The sequence below is a fragment of the Nicotiana tomentosiformis genome, chromosome 4 (assembly GCF_000390325.3).
Source record: "Nicotiana tomentosiformis chromosome 4, ASM39032v3, whole genome shotgun sequence".
Classification (NCBI taxonomy): domain Eukaryota; kingdom Viridiplantae; phylum Streptophyta; class Magnoliopsida; order Solanales; family Solanaceae; genus Nicotiana; species Nicotiana tomentosiformis.
The window spans coordinates 114,324,577-114,343,151 of NC_090815.1; the positions used below are offsets into that span (position 1 = coordinate 114,324,577).

The 18,575-nt window shown below is 36.9% G+C and overlaps 2 protein-coding genes across 2 annotated transcripts; both read right to left on the reverse strand.

Moving 5' to 3' along the window:
• Positions 1–2,136: 2,136 nt before the first annotated feature.
• Positions 2,137–3,358, reverse strand: LOC104093688 (uncharacterized). The gene has a single exon (XM_009599480.4). The coding sequence runs from the start codon at positions 3,184–3,186 to the stop codon at positions 2,428–2,430; it is 759 nt and encodes a 252-aa protein (XP_009597775.1). The 5' UTR covers positions 3,187–3,358; the 3' UTR covers positions 2,137–2,427.
• A 10,950-nt stretch (positions 3,359–14,308) lies between these two features.
• On the reverse strand, positions 14,309–17,879 carry LOC138910385 (uncharacterized). Its single transcript, XM_070201622.1, has 4 exons — positions 16,457–17,879; positions 15,297–15,721; positions 15,098–15,107; positions 14,309–14,920 (listed from the first exon to the last, which is right to left on the reverse strand). Exons 1-4 carry the CDS (start codon positions 17,840–17,842, stop codon positions 14,309–14,311), a joined length of 2,433 nt encoding a protein of 810 aa, XP_070057723.1. The 5' UTR covers positions 17,843–17,879.
• Between the last annotated feature and the right edge of the window lie 696 nt (positions 17,880–18,575).

Sequence of the window (18,575 nt, forward strand, 5' to 3'; positions counted from 1 at the left end):
ACTAGGATAACTTTATACGTTGTTTGGTTAAAAGAAGGGGAAAAAATAATCTCCACATAGAAGCTAGCATAAGTTATACAATGTTTGGTTATTTTTTCTTCTTTTTCACATAAAATTTAGCATTGCTAATACAATATTTGGTTCATATTTTTCTTTTCCACATAACTAATACATATATAAGTTATGAGAGAATATATGTATTATTTATGCATGGTAGAAGGTGGAATAACTTATACATGTATTAGTAATATTTGTATTAAAACACAAAATGATAAGAATACCCTTTATTCAAACTTATATATTTTTTGTTTAAAAATATATATTTAAACTATACTAACAATTTTAATAAAATAAAGTAAGCTAATAATAAATAACACTCACATTACATTTATATTACTAATCCTTATATAACTACCGCATAATTAATCCTCGCATAACTAATCCCAATATAACTCAATCCTGCATAACTTATCCCTGGATAACTAATACATATATATTTAGTAAATGCATAAATCTAACTGGCAACTAAACGACCCTAATGACGTGACATTATGCAATGAAAGGGATGGAAAGGTGTTGTAAATGTGCAGCGCACCATTGGAAACTAGAAAAAACGTATTGACCCAACTGCTGCTTACTTTTGTGAATTATATACCCTATATAAGAAAAACGTTATCTGGATAACTATCTTTGAATCTCTGAATAAAAACAAAGCCAAGGAGGAAGCAGGTAAATGGCATCGTTTTTATGAAATTTATTAATTATTATTCCCTCCGGTCCACTTTTTAAATGATTTTTTGCCCCTTTATTTTGTTCACAATATTTGAATTTTTCAGATATCAAGAATGAATTAACTTCTTTTTTTTAAAGTTGTTTTTGGAGTAAAGAACCTAGGAGTATTTGTTATATTATCAATAAATAAAGTAAGGTTAAAATTGTCAAATTTATTATTAATTAATACTAAAAGATGAAGTTTTTAATATGTACGACAACCGCCGAAAAATCAACTAAAGTGAAGCGGGAGATTAGTGGTTACTACAACTAACAATGATGTGATTTTGTCAATACTGCCCGATCTCAATTGGATATTTTCCTCAAAACCACACTCAATCTTTTTCCATTCAAAATTTCGCATAAATTAATGAAGTAATTCAACACACGTGGCTGCTTTTCTGACCTTATATGGCAACGACATTGTTTAAAGAATTTGTAATATTTTTCGTAATTAAGTTCAGATGCAGAGCACTTTGATAAGACTTGTCTTTATATGAAATAAGAGTATGTGCTTTTTATTTATCAAGATTACATAAATAAGTATTGTGTCAACTTCTATATGTGTTAAATGTTGCGCAACAAGAGGTATTGATACTTTCGGCGTAAAGGCCATTCTAGTTACAAGTTTATCATATCTTGAGAATCACCCTAATCTACATAGAGCACAAAGCTAATTGTCATTTTTTACATAATCAAAAAGTTCAATTTTTAAAGGGAAGAGGAACGCAACCATCTGCTAGCGGCAGTTAGGCAAATGTTACCAATTTATTTACCTTTATACTGAAAATAACAACCGATAGTAAAAGGGTAAATTGAGCTTAGTTTCAGCTATTGTCGAAATTCAGCCTTGGCAAGCTGCTAGAATATGCTTCCATATAACAATATTTCTTTCTTACTCGTATCAAATACGATAAAGAAGGATACAGAAGAAACAAGGATAAGGAAGATCATTCAAATGGAGCAAGAATCGACAATTGACTCAAATTTGAGCTAAATTATATTTGTATAAAAGATTTCCCTTCTCAAATTTGATGACTAAAAATGAAATAAATATTCTATTCTCATTTAAAATATTTTTTATTGCACATGAGTATGTCGCCTAGTGATCAACAAAATGTCATAAAAACAATGGCAGAAAAGGATTAAAATTGCAACAAAAACAAAATTCAGAAATAGTTGAAGTGCATGCAAGCTGGCTCGAATATTAATGTTATTATGAATAATGGAGAGCCTTTTTCTCCGAGAGAACTGAAAATCCTAAAATGAGCTGATTTACGTTCAAGAGAAGAAGCAGTTACTAAGACATCTAACTTTTAATTTGTCAATGAGAGATCAAGAATCGGCCTAAATGAGAAACTAAAAGAGGAGAAACTATGATTTCCTTGAACTCTCAAAAACAGTACAATTTCAAGTCGGATGAACCATCATAACTTGGTAGCAAAAACATAGTCCTAATCTAAAGGAACATGCCAAAGAGTGACTAAATTTCTAGTCTAACTCAAACATGACAACATGTACAAAATCAACAAAAGAATTTACAATGCATAAGCTCAAGAAAGAGAAAAGACCAGCAAAAAAAAAATGATCAAATTCAGAAAAGTAAAGAAGAGAGAATTCACAAGATGAAGAAAATTATGATGATATTGATCTTCACTATGACCAACTTGTCCTACGGCCATGTTTACCAGTTGGTGGTAACTTATCACTTGGTCCATTCATAACACTTGTTGGAGAAGTTGATCTTTCACTTACAACAGTTTTCTCACTAAATCTTCTTACATATTCCTTTCTCCTCTTTGGCGTTTTTGTCTTTGTGCTTGAACTTGAGTTCCCTCCTCTAATTGTAGGAATCATGTACCATCCAATTGAAGTACACATTATTGCAAATGACCTTCCATATATAGCCAAAAAAACCAATATCAATATTATAGTCACCGGCAAGTAAAACATAGGCTTCTTCAAATTTTCCCACTTAAATTTCCAAGAAATGCTCTTCTTTAGCCTTCTCTTGGACTCAACTTGCAATTCTTTTCCTTCATTTGCTTCGCTAGTCGCCTGAGATTGTATTTTTTCAGTGGTTTGCTTGTTCTCGTGATCATTTGTTGTCTGCTTCTTGTCCTTCAACTTGACAACAATAGGCTTGACATCATTGGAATTCGAAAAGACGAAACGAACGAAAGAGATATCATCAGGGCCAATTTGTGAATAAATCCTCTGTTTCTTGTCTTCAAGATCAGCTAAAAGTGCAGAAAATTTGTCAAGACCTCGATCTGAATAAGGGTTATTCTTGTTACTAGACCTTGTTCTTGACAAGTTCTTTTTTGATCTTTTTGGAGTTGAACAGGGGCTTAAATTTTCCATATCATCTTCATCTTGATGATGAAAAGATCCACAAATAAATGGATTAACCATTTTGAGAAATCAAAAAACCAGAATAAAACAAGGGAAATTTTTGGGTATTGAGAATATGAATGTTTGTTTTGGAGTGGATATTGACTTTTGGTTGTGGGATTGTATTTTTTGTGTCTAAAGAAAAAGAGAGGTAGAATGAGCTTATTTATTAGAGTCTGTTGGGAAGACCTGATCTAAGCGGGAATAGGGAATAGTCAAATCAAAAATGGGGGACTTGAATATAACTTTTATTATAAAAATGGGGAATTAATAATTCTATAGAAGCTTCTTTGAGGTGATCGATGATGTTTGACTTCCTAATTCTTGCGAAAGAGGTAATTTGCAAGGAAATTATTGCATATTAAATCACTGTTCAAGTGAATATAAGAAATTGAATTGGTCCAGATCTGCCATATTGATATTATATTATATACTCTCAAATTTCATTAGTAAAGGATTAAACGTTAATTTATCCTTCAAGTTATTATACTATTTTTTTTAAGCCCGCCTGAAGTTTTTATAATTCAAAAAACACCAGCAACTTTAAAAAATGCACAACGATGCCTACCCCTCTTATTCTCTCTCTCTCTCAGCTAAGCAGCTTAGCATAAGCTAGTATTTGGACATAAATTTGATTGAAACTTGAATTTTTTTTTTTAAGTTATATTAAAAAATAAATTTTGGAAGTTAAAGTTGTATTTGAACATGCATTTTATTTGAGAAAAATTTGAAGTTTTATGAGTGTCAGAAAAAATTTCACCCAAAATTGGTTTAACTTGTCAATTTGTTTTTCAAAAACCGATCATGTTCCATGAACAAACAATGTTTTCAATTTTTTTTTTGTTGAAAAAATGTACCCAAAATCTATGGCCAAAAGATGCTTAGTCATTAACAAATCATTAGGGTGTAAAGCACTAAATTCTCGCTCGTAATTATGAATTCCGGAAATTAAGAGGAAAGTATTGTCAAAAATTAATATTTTCTTTCTATTAATAAGTAGTATAGTAATAAATTTGCTAGGTACTTTTAAATTTTTTTTTCTCTACTTCCAAACGCTATCCCACGTTTTATAAATCATCATATAAAACCTTATAATTATCTTATCACATTACATAACCGATCGACGGCTATCTTTCGCAAGATTATTTTGTCAAGAATTGACCTTTACACACGCCTTAACGCTTCTTAAATCAATAGCCAAACCTACAGGAAAGAAAAAGAGGAAATATTAGTAACTCTTAAATCCAAAGCAAAAGATTTTCGTCCAAGTAATCAATTCTACCCGTCAGAAAATTAATACTTCACGTAAAGAATTTAATGTTGCTTGTGGATAGTTCTTATGATCAGTTAATCACCTATAGCTATATAGGTAGTAGAACAGCCATAGGTGGGGGGGAATAGATAGCATGAAATTAGGTAGGTAATCTCACTAAATATTAGATGAAGGAAACAATATCCTCTTTACTTTATGTGTTTGAACTTTGAAATATAAAAATAATCTAAGCAAAAAAAGTTATTTTTGTTCTTTTTGTCAAGTCTTAAAAGATAGTATTAGAATCTTTATCAGAGAAATCAAGATTAAGTTGATTGTGACTGTTATCAATCGAACACTAATGAACAATTAAGATAAAATTTGTGTAGTCCCTAATTAGGATTAGTGCAGGGCCTCCTCCCTAACGGTCCAGCCGCCAAACAAAGCTGCAAGCTCAAAAAATAGTGAAGTTTTATCTGTTCGACACGTAATATTTTGAATATTTACGTATATAAACGATATATTTACGCACATTTATTATGGGATCTTGTGTTTGAACATGGAATGTTGACAACTTAATTATTTGGAAAATTATAAAGAAACAAACAAAGTGAAATCATCAGTATATATAATAGTAGGTGTTGTGTACCATGAACTTTGCCGTACTCTTATTCTATCAAGTACCAATAATATATATTTCCGTAATTTCTTGAACATTTTCTAATAGTAGTTGTCTTGAGATTGCATCCACATTACTTACACCCAAAAAGAAAAGAAAAAATTCGCAGGACTTTTTGGGTTTTTCTTTTGGTTATTTTCTTACTTAGCTGTACTGTTGCCTTTTTTTAATTTCTCTTGCCTTTTTTTAATTTCTAGTTACAAAAAGAGCAAATAAGATGAAGTGAAATTTTTTTATGGATAAAGCGGGAAGGAAAAATGAAAAGTTATCATGTCACATACTGCCCCAATTTCCTGTATTTATTTGTTAAGTTAAACATTGAATGTGAGTAAGTAGGTTTAACATTGACTCATGATTACGTAATACGATGTGCTCATCCCCCCCCCCCCCCCCCCCCCCCCAAAACCCCCCACCCAACATGAAGAATAGAATGAAGGGAAACACGTGATTTTGAAAATATAAAGTACATGCATGCAGTTCAGAAATATACAATTGAAGATAAACTCAAAACTCTAACACGGGAATCAATTTTGGTTTTTCTATTTTCTCGATCTCTTTAATTTGGATTATCATACCACAATTGCCATGGTCAGAGAGAATCAGATATCCCCAAATTTGGGAATTGACCGAATTGCTTGGACTACACAGTTATTCGTTTAAGAAGCCACGTTAGCTATAAATTACTCCAATAATATATTATTTTCTCACATATTAAAATTAAATCAATAATTATATAGAGTGACAAGACACGCCAATTCAGAAAGCTCAAAATATTTTGAATATCGATAAGCTAAAAGTCATTGTAGTAATGCGAAAAGTAACGATTTTCAGGATCATGTGAGTCTAAATTAAAAATTTGTGCGCTATTGAAAACGTTGGCATTTCGAGATGGCCAAAATGAAGAAAATCTCGTGGTTACAAAATAAATGAGAGTGGAGGAGAGTTCCCGATAAGCTTAGTTTTTAGAGCGGTGGATATTGAAAAAGACATATAATACACTTATGTCATACGAGCGTAGACAAGAGGATAATATTGAAGAAAATTCCTGCACAAATAATGGAACAAGATTTGTCGCAGGAAAGAATTTTAACGAGCTATATGCATAGAGCACCGCCAGGTGCACAAAACATTCAGTATTCACGCATGATTCGAGGAATGACTACATCTTTAGGGTTAGGGGTGTGATATAGAGAGCCTATATCCTAATGCAAATATTAATGATTGCTTACATTATCCGAACTCCTAACCTATAGATCACACAGAAATAACTTTATTGTTGCTCCAAAGTTCCATTCACAAGTGACACGCATCTACTATTTTTATTCGTGTGATATTAGTATTTAATGGATTGAGCTTTCTACTTTTGGTTCATTGAATAGTAAAAAAAAAAAAGAAAGAAAAAAAAAGGAGTTTAACTCATATACATCGGTGCATGTAGCGCATGCACATAAAAAATAGCATGAAGCAAGTATTGATGAAATAAAAAAGAATTATGGCTTATAGTTTGGAAAAAATAAGAAGTAAAAGGGACATGTGGAGATGAATGTGGGATTGATATCATGGTCATAGCCCCTCGACCAAGTAATCTAGAAGCTTGAATTTCATGCACATTTTCATGTGTTGGCGTATGTGAATGAAAATGAAGAGCATCTAATTAATACAGATCTGATCTTTTCATATTTACATTTCTAGAAGAGAAGACTTCATTATCTCTTTACTCCAAAATTATATATTCATTCTAGAAGTAAAGAATTATATGCGTTGAAGGATCATGTGCTATTTGTTAATTAGTAATACTTGGTACTGATATACGAGTTCTCTTTTTGATATTTTTACATTATATACGTTGAAGGAATATTGGTTTTTGTTTTCTTCCTTTTTTCATTTATTAGGCTGCGTAAGTCAAGGGTCGAGACTCTTGTTGCTTGAGCAAATAGTAAAGTCAATATATGATGATAATATGGGCACATTTTTCGCTTGGGATTCAGTAGAAGGCAAAAGTAAATGTGAAAATCAATTATAGTTTTATATGTAGTACTCGCTCCCTTCACTTTTACTTGTCCACTATATTAAAAATATATTTTTACTTTTACTTACCACTAGATTAAATCAAAGAGAAAGACAATCTTTTTTTTTCTTGTTTTACCTTCATTGACTATTCATTTCTCAAATTATTTTTTTGATATTTTGAAATACTATCTTTATTATGGATATTATGATAAAATACATACTTCATTTATTTTTTCTTAAAGAAAGTGCAAAGTGAACAACTAAAATTCTAGAAGTGCATTAAAATTCTACTGCATTACTGTCGTAACAAATAAAGTGTTTTTCCCTATATAAATTTATTCGCTAATCTTTCTCATTTTACGTTTTTCTAAAGAGCAACGTAGTGTGTCATACTACTATTTAAAATGATGATAAACACACCAGCTATCACAAAATTTCAAAATTTTCTAGAAAGGATGCCCAAAAGGTCCTCCATTGACTTTTTTCTTTATTTCTATTTCAAGGCACATTTCCTCCTCTACATGTATCACTTCGAGCACCCCCTCTAAATCTTGCATTTAATTACACCTAGCTATTTCCTTCCCTAACTATTTTTATAGTCTAATTAATTTTAAGCATTTGTTTTTTCTAAATCTTCTAATTAAATTAATGAATTATATATATCTCCTATGCGTCACAACTAGGGGCGGATCCAATAATTTATAGTTATATAACTTATATATTCTAGATCGGGATTTTTTGCATAAAATTCACTAAAATTACTGAAAAAATTGAGCTATGAACCCATAACTCAAACAAGTGATGGATTCAATGGTTGAAATCAAAAATTTGAACTCATAGAATTAAAATTATGGATCGCCTTTGGTCACAGCTAGCTCACGCATATCCCAAACCTTAATGAAAGTGCAAGGGAAATGAAAAGAGAGCTGCTTTTATTTATCAAATTGTGTTTGGGGTTTTAAAATTTCAGCATTTTGATTTCTTTCGTATATATACTTGTTGTCACTGAATGTTTTAATTTTAAGGAGGGGAAAGAAAGAAAATCTTACATTTAAAGTATAGAATGGCTGAAATGAGGTTTTTCCAGTAGGTTTCATTTCATTCATCGATCTGATTAATGAGACACATATAACAAAGCCAAGATAATTACTCCTATTGACTAACCCAGGGACAGCCTCTCAAGCCTAGAACTAGAAGTAAACGTCAAGTCAATAATCTTATCCTGCTAATTATCAATGTTGGAGTGGATACGCTCAAAGTTGTTGCTAGGATCAATTATTCGAACTTAATATAATTCAGGTATTAATTCTATGCCTCAATATTGGTACTATATATAATGTTTGTGATTTATACAACCACTTCGTCTGATGCAATGATATACGAAAATGAATATTATCGTTATTACAGGATTGATAAAGCTAGTGTGCACAATACAAAAAGAATTTTGATGATCACAAATCAATAATCACGAGACTATTCCTAAAATTCTGTTGTACAAAAGTGACCATCAAATATGACTTAAGTTGACGCACATCCCTCCTTACGAAAGAAAGTTCTGTAATGTGTAAATTCAGGCACAAGATATACGTACAAATCACGGGGACCATTATCCTACAACTTAGTTTTTGTCACTTTTTATGTCATTAGTCCTTGTTCAAAGTCTTCGTCGTCTACTGCTGCGGCTGTAAACTGGCACGGAGTCGAACGGTGGTGGAGCTAACATTTTCATCAAGGGGTGTCAAAATATAAAATACTAGATATATCGAAAGTTAAAGGGAGTAAACGTATAGTAAATATACATAAAACAAAAATAAATCTAGCAATACAGTATAATTTTTCGGCGAAGGGATTTCGATCGACACCCCTTGGTTGAATGTGGCTGCGTCACTGAAAGTCGAGGTCAACCAGAGGCGTATATCTAAGTCGAAGGATATGGGTTCACGTGAACCCATACTCCTTTCTCTAAACCATGTATAACCATGATATAATTTTTTAAAATTACTGTCACACCTCCTTTTTACCCCCAAAATGATGAAATGAGTATTATTGATTGTGGATGGTGGGTTAAAGAGTTTTTCCAATTAAAGTGACAAACTTGAATAGGGATTATTTTATTTACAGAGTCGCCACTTGAAATTGATTTTTTTTTGGGTGTTTCAAGTCACCTTTTGTTTGAATCCCTAGTCAAAGGAAAGATTTGACTCTTTTATTATTGGTCTGCAAAACAAAATCCGGGTAAGGAATTCCGTTGACCGGGGAGAAGGTGTAAGGCATTCCCCGAGTCCCGTGGTTTTAGCACGGTCGCTTCATTGACTACAACTTGGCTTAATTATTAGGCCCAAAACCACACGTAGCACGTCATATTGACCCATTTGACTTAGTGAAATTTCTTACAGCTTTCTTCTCCAAAGCTTTCACAAAAATAAACTAATGATAAAATAATATTTAACTCCATGACACATGCTCAAAACAGAATTACTGCAAATGCAAGTGACATGGACAGAAACTGCAAATAATGAAGTAAATATCTAGAATATGAATTAGCGAATTAAGACGACAAACAAAGGCATGCTAATACAAGATATCAATTAAGCGACAGAACTTTTACTTAAACCAACAGGAGCAAAAATAAAAAAAAAATTAATTAAAGGGGGGGAGGAGACCTTATGTGAAGCTTTTCAAATATGTGTATTGATATAAAACTCCAAATGTATACAGCAAAGTGGGACTCCGATTGTCAAACTCGCCCACAGAAAACGGACAGCAACAAAACCTCGGACTGGAGCTTTCGAACCTCAAGTGACTCGAACAACGACTTCAAACAAGGAGCCCGAACTCGCCGGTAGCCTCTGTTTTTTGACATAGGAATAGTGGCTGTTTCGGGGTGGTTTAGTGCTGGATTCTTTGGCTGGAAAAATAGCTTTTTTTTTCTTACTGATTTTCGTCACCCTTTTTTGGCTATTTTTGGCTATTTTTGCAGCGAATATTTGCTGGAAAAGGGCTATTTTTCAGGTATTTTCGGAGCTATTTTTTGGAGTGATTTTTGGCTATTTTTTTTTCTGTTTTGAACTGATTTTTGCTGGGCTTTTGATGTGGAAACAGAGCTGGTTTATGGACTATTTTCGGATCCGATTTTGAGTGAGAAAAGCAGTGTATCTTCCCCCTTTTTGGGTGGATTTGGACTGATTTTATGCATGTGGGAGGGGGACAAGCATGGGGGGACAAAAAGTAATGGGGGGACAAAGCATGGGGACAAGAATAATGGGGGGTTTAGACGTGGGGGACAAGGCATGGGGGACAAACAATAATGGGGGGACAAGACATGGGGGACAAAAAATAAGGGGGGGACAAGACATGGGGGACCGGTATGGTGGGGACACGCGCGGAAAGACGGGAGCGGAAAATATTCAAACACGGTAAAAAATTAAGTGCTCACAGCATGCCCCTCTTTGCTTGGAAACATTAAAGGTTTTCAGGCAAAGATAAGTGAGCCGTGTGACTAGATTTTGGTTTGGACTGCCTACATATCCTGGGTTATAAGAGAATCAGGTCGCGTGTAGTTCAAGGATAATGATGGAATGATGAGTTGGAGAGTCGAGTGAGGTTCCGTCGAGGCTCTGGTCCGTGGTCTTGCTATTACATCAAAATTGAAAGAAACTAAACAAGCCTATCAACTATGAGTTACAAGATTCCTATCTATAAGTCTTTTGGAGCTTGATCTTGAGTCTTGACTGGTTGTTCAATACGGACTCTGATCCGAACCTTGATGCTTGCTAACTGTAGGTGCTAGTTCATTCTTCTACGGCTTCTTCTGAGCAAGACGGGAAATGTGAAGCTCGTAACTTTAGTCATGTCTTGAGTAGTCCATATCCTTTCTATCTTCTTCTGCATTTTGATTCACTTCTTTTCCTTTTCTTTTCTTTATTCTGGATTGAGACTTTTTCTTTTGTTCATCTCGAACACTGTGCCTCGCGGTAAAACCTGCTCAGACATCACAACAAACAAACAAACGAAATTTTTCTGCCCCAGTTTTCACTAGGAAAATTTCGTGAGTTATTGTAACAAAAATTCTAAACTACTTCTTTATTGAAAGAAATAAAAGAACAGGAATGGTGTACCCTGAAAAGGTCATGATAATTTTTTTTTTTATTGTCCCAAAAGAATGTCTCAACTAAGGATTTGTGTACCTTATGTTAGGAAACTGTGGTCAGAGAATGGGATACCCTATATTGGCAATGATACCAGGGAGTGGTGTATCCTGCTTTTAAAATCAAATCAACTAGGGAGTGGTATACCATATGTTGGAGAACACAACAAGGGATTGGTGTACCCTATACTGGTAAGGAAATGTAATCAGGGGATGGCGCCCTGTATTACTGAAAAGGAAATATAACCAGGGGTTGGTGCCCTGTAGTACTGAGAAGGAAATGTAACCAGGGGTTGGCGCCCTGTATTACTGAAAAGCAAATGTAACCAGGGGTTGGCGCCCTGTATTACTAAAAAGAAAATGTAATCAGGGGTTGGTGCCCTGTATTACTGAAAAGGAAATGTAACCAGGTGGTTGGTGCCATGTATTACTGAGAAAAAGAATGTTGAATCCCCTTGGTGAAAAAGTTCTACCTGGGTTAAACTATGAAAAACAAAACTGGACAAATAGTACTTCTACCTGGAAATATAAGCTGGATCCCCTTAGGCAAACTACCTAGGTTAAGCTACGAAAAGCAACCTGAGCGAATAGTACTTCTACTCGAAACTATGAGATGGATCCCCCTAGGTGAAAAAGGTTCTACCTAGGTCAAGCTACGTAAAACAACTTGACCAAAAGTACTTCTACCTGAAACTATGAACTGGATCGCCCTAGCCAAATGGTTCTGCCTCGGTTATGCTACGTAAAACAACCTGAGCAAAGAGTACTTCTACCCGGAACTATGAGCTGGATCCCCCTAGGTGAAAATGCTCTACCTGGAACTAATAGCTGAATCCCCCTAGGCGAAATGGTTCTACCCGAGTTAAGCTACGGAAAAATAAATCCTGAGCGAAAATTATTTCTACTCGGAACTATGAGCTGTATCCCCCTAGGCGAAAAGGTTCTACCTGGGTTAAGCTACAAAAAGCAACCTGAGCGAAGAGTACTTCTACCCGGAACTAATAGCTGAATCCCCCTAGGCGAAATGGTTCTACCCGAGTTAAGCTACGGAAAAATAAATCCTGAGCGAAAATTATTTCTACTCGGAACTATGAGCTGTATCCCCCTAGGCGAAAAGGTTCTACCTGGGTTAAGCTACGAAAAACATCCTGAGCGAAGAGTACTTCTACCCGGAACTATGAGCTGGATCCCCCTAGGTGAAAAATGCTCTACCTGGGTTAAGCTACGAAAAGCAACCTGAGCGAAGAGTACTTCTACCCGGAACTAATAGCTGAATCCCCCTAGGCGAAATGGTTCTACCCGAGTTAAGCTACGGAAAAATAAATCCTGAGCGAAAATTATTTCTACTCGGAACTATGAGCTGTATCCCCCTAGGCGAAAAGGTTCTACCTGGGTTAAGCTACGAAAAACATCTTGAGCGAAGAGTACTTCTACCCGGAACTATGAACTGGATCCCCCTAGGTGAAAATGCTCTACCTGGGTTAAGCTACGAAAAGCAACCTGAGCGAAGAGTACTTCTACCCGGAACTATGAGCTGGATCCCCTAGGCGAAATGGTTCTACCTGGGTTAAGCTACAAAAATGGGAGGTATGAACAGTAGTGATGCATGCTGCAAATAAAGGAAAGTGGAGATTTTAACGAAACCTACCTTTGGTGACATTCGCCCGTTGAAAATCGCCATTTTGCACCGCTTTGATCCTGCTTCAAACAAAGAAAAATTTGTGAGTTTTTAGAGTGGTGGTCGGTTTGTGGCCTTGATGCCCTTAGTAGTTCGAATTCACCCCTCTGCTGTCGAAGAACTGATTTTGTCAGTGTGATACCGAGGTTCCCGAATACTCTGTATCGCTTTCTGGAGACATTGTCTTTCTGACGGTGCCCCTGGCTGTTTCCTTTAAAATCAAACTTAGTGGTCTTTCACCTAAAACCAATGTTTTTCTGTAGTGCTTATCAACTTTTCCATGAAGCAAGTCTTGCTCAAGAGACCTTTTCAGTTTCTTTGAGACACTTTGTCTGCCTTATCAAAAAGAGATCACATATGGATTCCTGCCTTCGTCAATGCCGTATATGCTCCAAATTTATGCTTGGTATTACGGGAAAGTTATAGCCAGTTTCGCAGCCATCTTTGCTTTGCTCTTGATGCAAGATTAGACCGAAAGAGAATCTAAGAAAAATTGTGGAAAAGAATAGAAGAGCAATTGGAAAATGAAAAAGGAATTGTGTCTAAATAAAAGGTGTCCCTTTCGGGGAGAGAAATAAGGAGACTTATCTGGAGATATGTGCCGACTTCAATGAATCATGACATGCATTTTGGATTGGACGCCTGATCTGTCTGAGCTGTCTAATTCTCAAAATACGTCGCAAATGTTCATCTTGAAACTGTCTTAGTTGTACTCATGTCTGCGCATGGAAGACCCTCATTCGGTTAGTAGCGCCCTTTGCGGGTTTTCACTAATTGACCTCTCTCATTTCTCTAATCACTGGCGCCTTATAGTGCCCATACGGGTTTTCACCGATAAGACTCTCTCATTTCTTCTTCTTTTTTCTTCTTTTCTTTTTTTTTTTTTTTTTTTTTTTTTTTACTAAAATACGACCCACGGAAGGTTGGCTGATGCCCCTGGCATGGGGACTTCAAGTATTCTCAAAGATCGATCAGAAGTTCTTGACAGGAAAAGGCGAAAGGAACCTTGAACTGAATTACGACCTTTGGAACTGTTTCTACAGGAAAAACTGTAAGATAAAACAAACTTCTGCCCCAGTTTTGGAATATTAGGAATATGGATTTTTGTTGCAATGGGACCGAACCCGGGGTAAGGCTGCCTACGTATCCTTTCGGAATCAGGTCGGACGTAGTTCAATAACTCAGAAAATTTGCTCTTTTTTTTTTTTTTTTTTTTTAAGTACACATGTTCCAAAAAGTGGAAAACAAAGGAAGAAGAAAAATACAACTTGAAAGGGGTAACAAAAGGGTGACACTTTCTTGGAATAGCGAGCAATGGTAGCCTTCGTCATCTCGATCTAAGAAAATCATGCACGAAAGTTCCACAGTGGGTATATATCATACATAATATCTTTTGACTGCATCTGCATTAATAATCATATCTGGTAGCCGTCCTTCTTCATCTACCAAGTGCAAGGCCCCTTTTGGTAACACTTTCTTGATGATGTACGGTCCTTTCCAGTTTGGGGCGAACTTTCCTTTAGCTTCTACTTGGTGTGGAAGAACGCGTTTCAGGACGAGTTGGCCTACCTCAAAGTACCTTGGACGCACTTTCTTGTTGTAAGCGCGTGCCATTCTTTGCTGGTATAACTGGCCAAAGCACACTGCTGCTAGCCGTTTCTCATCAATCAACATTAGTTGTTCTAAACGGGTCTTTACCCATTCTGCATCTTCAATCTCCGACTCCACAATGATCCGAAGAGAGGGAATTTCGACTTCAGCCGGTATTACAGCTTCTGTCCCATATACCAACAGATAAGGAGTTGCACCGACCGATGTGCGAGCAGTCGTGCGGTATCCCAGGAGAGCAAAAGGCAACTTTTCATGCCATTGTCTCGAGCCTTGGACCATTTTCCTAAGAATCTTCTTGATGTTCTTGTTCGCTGCTTCAACGGCTCCATTGGCTTTTGGCCGGTAAGGGGTAGAATGGCGATGCATAATTTTAAATTGCTCGCATACTTCCTTCATCAAATGACTATTGAGATTGGCTGCATTGTCAGTGATAATGGTATTTGGGATACCAAAGCGGCAGATGATGTTGGAATGAACAAAATCTAACACTGTTTTCTTGGTGACTGCTTTGAAAGTGACGGCTTCCACCCACTTGGTGAAGTAATCAATTGCAACCAAAATGAATCTATGCCCATTTGAAGCCTTTGGCTCAATTGGCCCAATAACATCCATTCCCCAAGCAACGAAAGGCCAAGGAGAGGACATGGGATGCAACTCTGAAGGTGGCGAGTGGATCAGGTCACCATGAATCTGGCATTGGTGACACTTGCGAACAAAACTGAAGCAATCTCGCTCCATTGTAAGCCAATAATACCCTGCCCGCAGAATCTTCTTCGCCAAAACATATCCATTCATGTGAGGTCCGCATACCCCCGAATGTACTTCACTCATGATCCGCTTAGCTTCTGTTGTATCTACACATCTCAACAAGTTCAAATCTGGGGTCCTTTTGTACAAAATTTCCCCACTCAGGAAGAAACCGTTGGCGAGCCTCCTTATAGTTCTTTTTTGATCTCCCTTAGCGTGCTCTGGGTATTCTCTCATTTTCAGGAATCGTTTTATGTCATGATACCATGGTTCACCATCTGGTTCTGTCTCAATTGTATTGCAGTAACCGTGTTGATTCCGAATTTGGATTTCTAGTGGATCGATATGGGTGTTTCCCGGATAAGGGAGCATCGAGGCTAAAGTAGCCAAAGCATCTGCTAGCTCGTTGTGAAACCTGGGAATGTACCTGAACTCGATGGATTTGAATCTTTTGCTCAAATCTTGTACACATTGTCTGTATGGAATAAGCTTGATGTCTCGAGTCTCCCATTCACCTTGGGCTTGCCGGATAAGCAAGTCAGAATCTCCCATAACCAATAGTTCGTGCACATCCAGATCGAGGGCCATTTTCAAACCCATGATACATGCTTCGTATTCTGCCGTATTATTGGTACAGAAGAACCGAAGTCGGGCTGTTGCAGGGTAATACTGTCCAATAGGTGAGATGAGGATTGCCCCGATCCCAACTCCTTTGATATTGACAGCTCCATCAAAATACATTTTCCATAGAGGGTTATCGTCTGGAACTACTTCCTCTATTGAGTTGACCTCTTCGTCTGGGAAGTATGTGGTAAGTGGCTTGTACTCATCATCAACTGGATTCTCTGCCAAATGATCGGCCAAAGCCTGTGCTTTCATTGCAGTGCGAGTGACATAGACGATGTCGAACTCTGTAAGTAGGATTTGCCATTTTGCGAGCCTGCCGGTGGGCATTGGCTTTTGGAAAATATACTTCAGAGGATCCATTCTGGATATGAGGTAAGTAGTATAGGCCAAGAGATAATGTCTCAACTTCTGAGCGACCCAAGTCAAAGCACAACATGTCCTTTCTAAAAGGGTATACTTAACCTCATAATTTGTGAACTTCTTGCTCAAATAATATATTGCTTGTTCCTTTTTGCATGTCGCATCATGTTGCCCCAGAACGCATCCAAAAGAATTATCCATCACCGATAGATATAAAAACAAAGGTCTACCAGGTTCAGGTGGGACCAGTACAGGGGGTTTTGATAGATAATCTTTGATCCTGTCAAAAGCATTTTGGCAATCGTCTGTCCACTTGATTGCAGCATTCTTTTTCAGCAACTTAAAGATGGGCTCGCACGTGGTTGTGAGCTGAGCGATGAACCTACTGATGTAGTTCAACCTTCCGAGCAAACTCATGACCTCCTTTTTGTTCTTCGGGGGTGGCAGATCTCGAATGGACTTTATCTTAGATGGATCCAATTCGATGCCTCTCCGACTGACTATAAAACCGAGGAGTTTCCCAGATGGAACCCCAAACGCACATTTGGCTGGATTGAGCTTAAGGTCATACCTTCGAAGCCGTTTGAAGAACTTTTCCAAATCATTCACGTGGTCAGCCTGTGTCTTTGATTTTATGATGACATCATCGACATATACTTCAATCTCTTTGTGCATCATGTCGTGAAAAATGGTGGTCATGGCCCTCATGTAAGTTGCCCCTGCATTCTTTAAACCGAATGGCATGACCCTGTAACAATAGGTACCCCATGGAGTGGTGAAAGCGGTCTTTTCTGCATCACCCTCATCCATTAGAATCTGGTGGTACCCAGCATAGCAATCCACGAACGACTGTATCTCATGCTTTGCGCAATTATCTACAAGAATATGGATGTTCGGCAAAGGAAAATTATCCTTCGGGCTTGCTTTGTTCAGGTCTCTGTAGTCAACACAGACTCTAGTTTTTCCATCTTTCTTTGGCACGGGCACAACATTTGCCACCCAGGTGGTGTATCGTACAGCTCTGACAACATTGGCGCTCAACTGCTTCATTATTTCCTCTTTGATTTTATCACTCATGTCCGTTTTAAATTTTCGCTGCTTCTGTTGGACTGGTGGAAAATCAGGATACGTGGGAAGTTTATGAACCACTAAATCGACGCTTAAACCAGGCATATCATCATAAGACCAGGCAAACACATCTCTATACTCAAATAAAAGTTGAATCAAGGCATCTTTGGTTTTTTGTTCAGTGTGAATGCTTATCTTTGTTTCTCTAACTTCTTCATGACCTCCGATATTGATTGGCTCAGTTTCATTGAGGTTGGGCCTAGGCTTGTTTTCAAATTGTTCCAACTCTCTTTTTATTTCATCAAAGACCTTATCTTCATCATATTCGACCTCTTGATGCATTATTTCGAATTTAGACAGCCTTTTGAGATCTGGGCGTGAATTCCGCATGCATGTCATGTTATTAAAGCCGGCATTAACAACACTGAAATGGAAATAAAAATGGCAGGAATTAGGAAAAGGAAAATATACAAAATTTAACACGAAACTGAACTGCATTTCATTGAATTCGAAAGGATAGGAGGGTTAACATCAAAATAAAACAATCATACTAAGATATTCGGATTACAACCCTGGAAGTAACCCAAAGTACAAAAGAAAGAAGCTGCAAAAGTCAACTACCAAAACTCCTTCCTTATGGGGAGAGGAGTTGCTTCCCAGTTATTGAGCATGGTTTCTGGGCCAATTAGTTGCATATCGGCACGACTAGTGCCTTCTCCCGCATGGATCATGTTCACTTCAAAAAACATCTGCCTGAGGTCTTGGCAAATTTCATCAATGTTTGCATGCGCCTCGGAATTTTCACCATATTTGAATCGTGGCTTGACAAAAGTGTGGAAAATGTGAGGGATAGGTTGCTGCAAGACCCACCCTTGCTTCTTGCAGTGCTTGGCTTTGTCTTTGTCTGCTTGTGTTGGCCTGAAGCCTAAACCAAAAGTACCCCTGTTACTGAACGGAGAAATGGGTTCTGAAATTCCTTGCAATGATGCCCCCAAACCTTTTCCTGGCTCATAACCTTGTCTCATCATAAGTGCAGCCACCATTACAGATGTGGCAGAGAGACGCGGATGTAGAATGGGTTTTCCTTCCTCAACATGGTCCACAACAACCACTTCGAAAGCCTGATAGACAATGGACTCACATCCTTCCTTGGCCTCAATACATGGGATTAACGGGTCTTTATAAATGGATGACTCGTCTTCTCCGTGAACAATAATTTCTTGCATGTTGT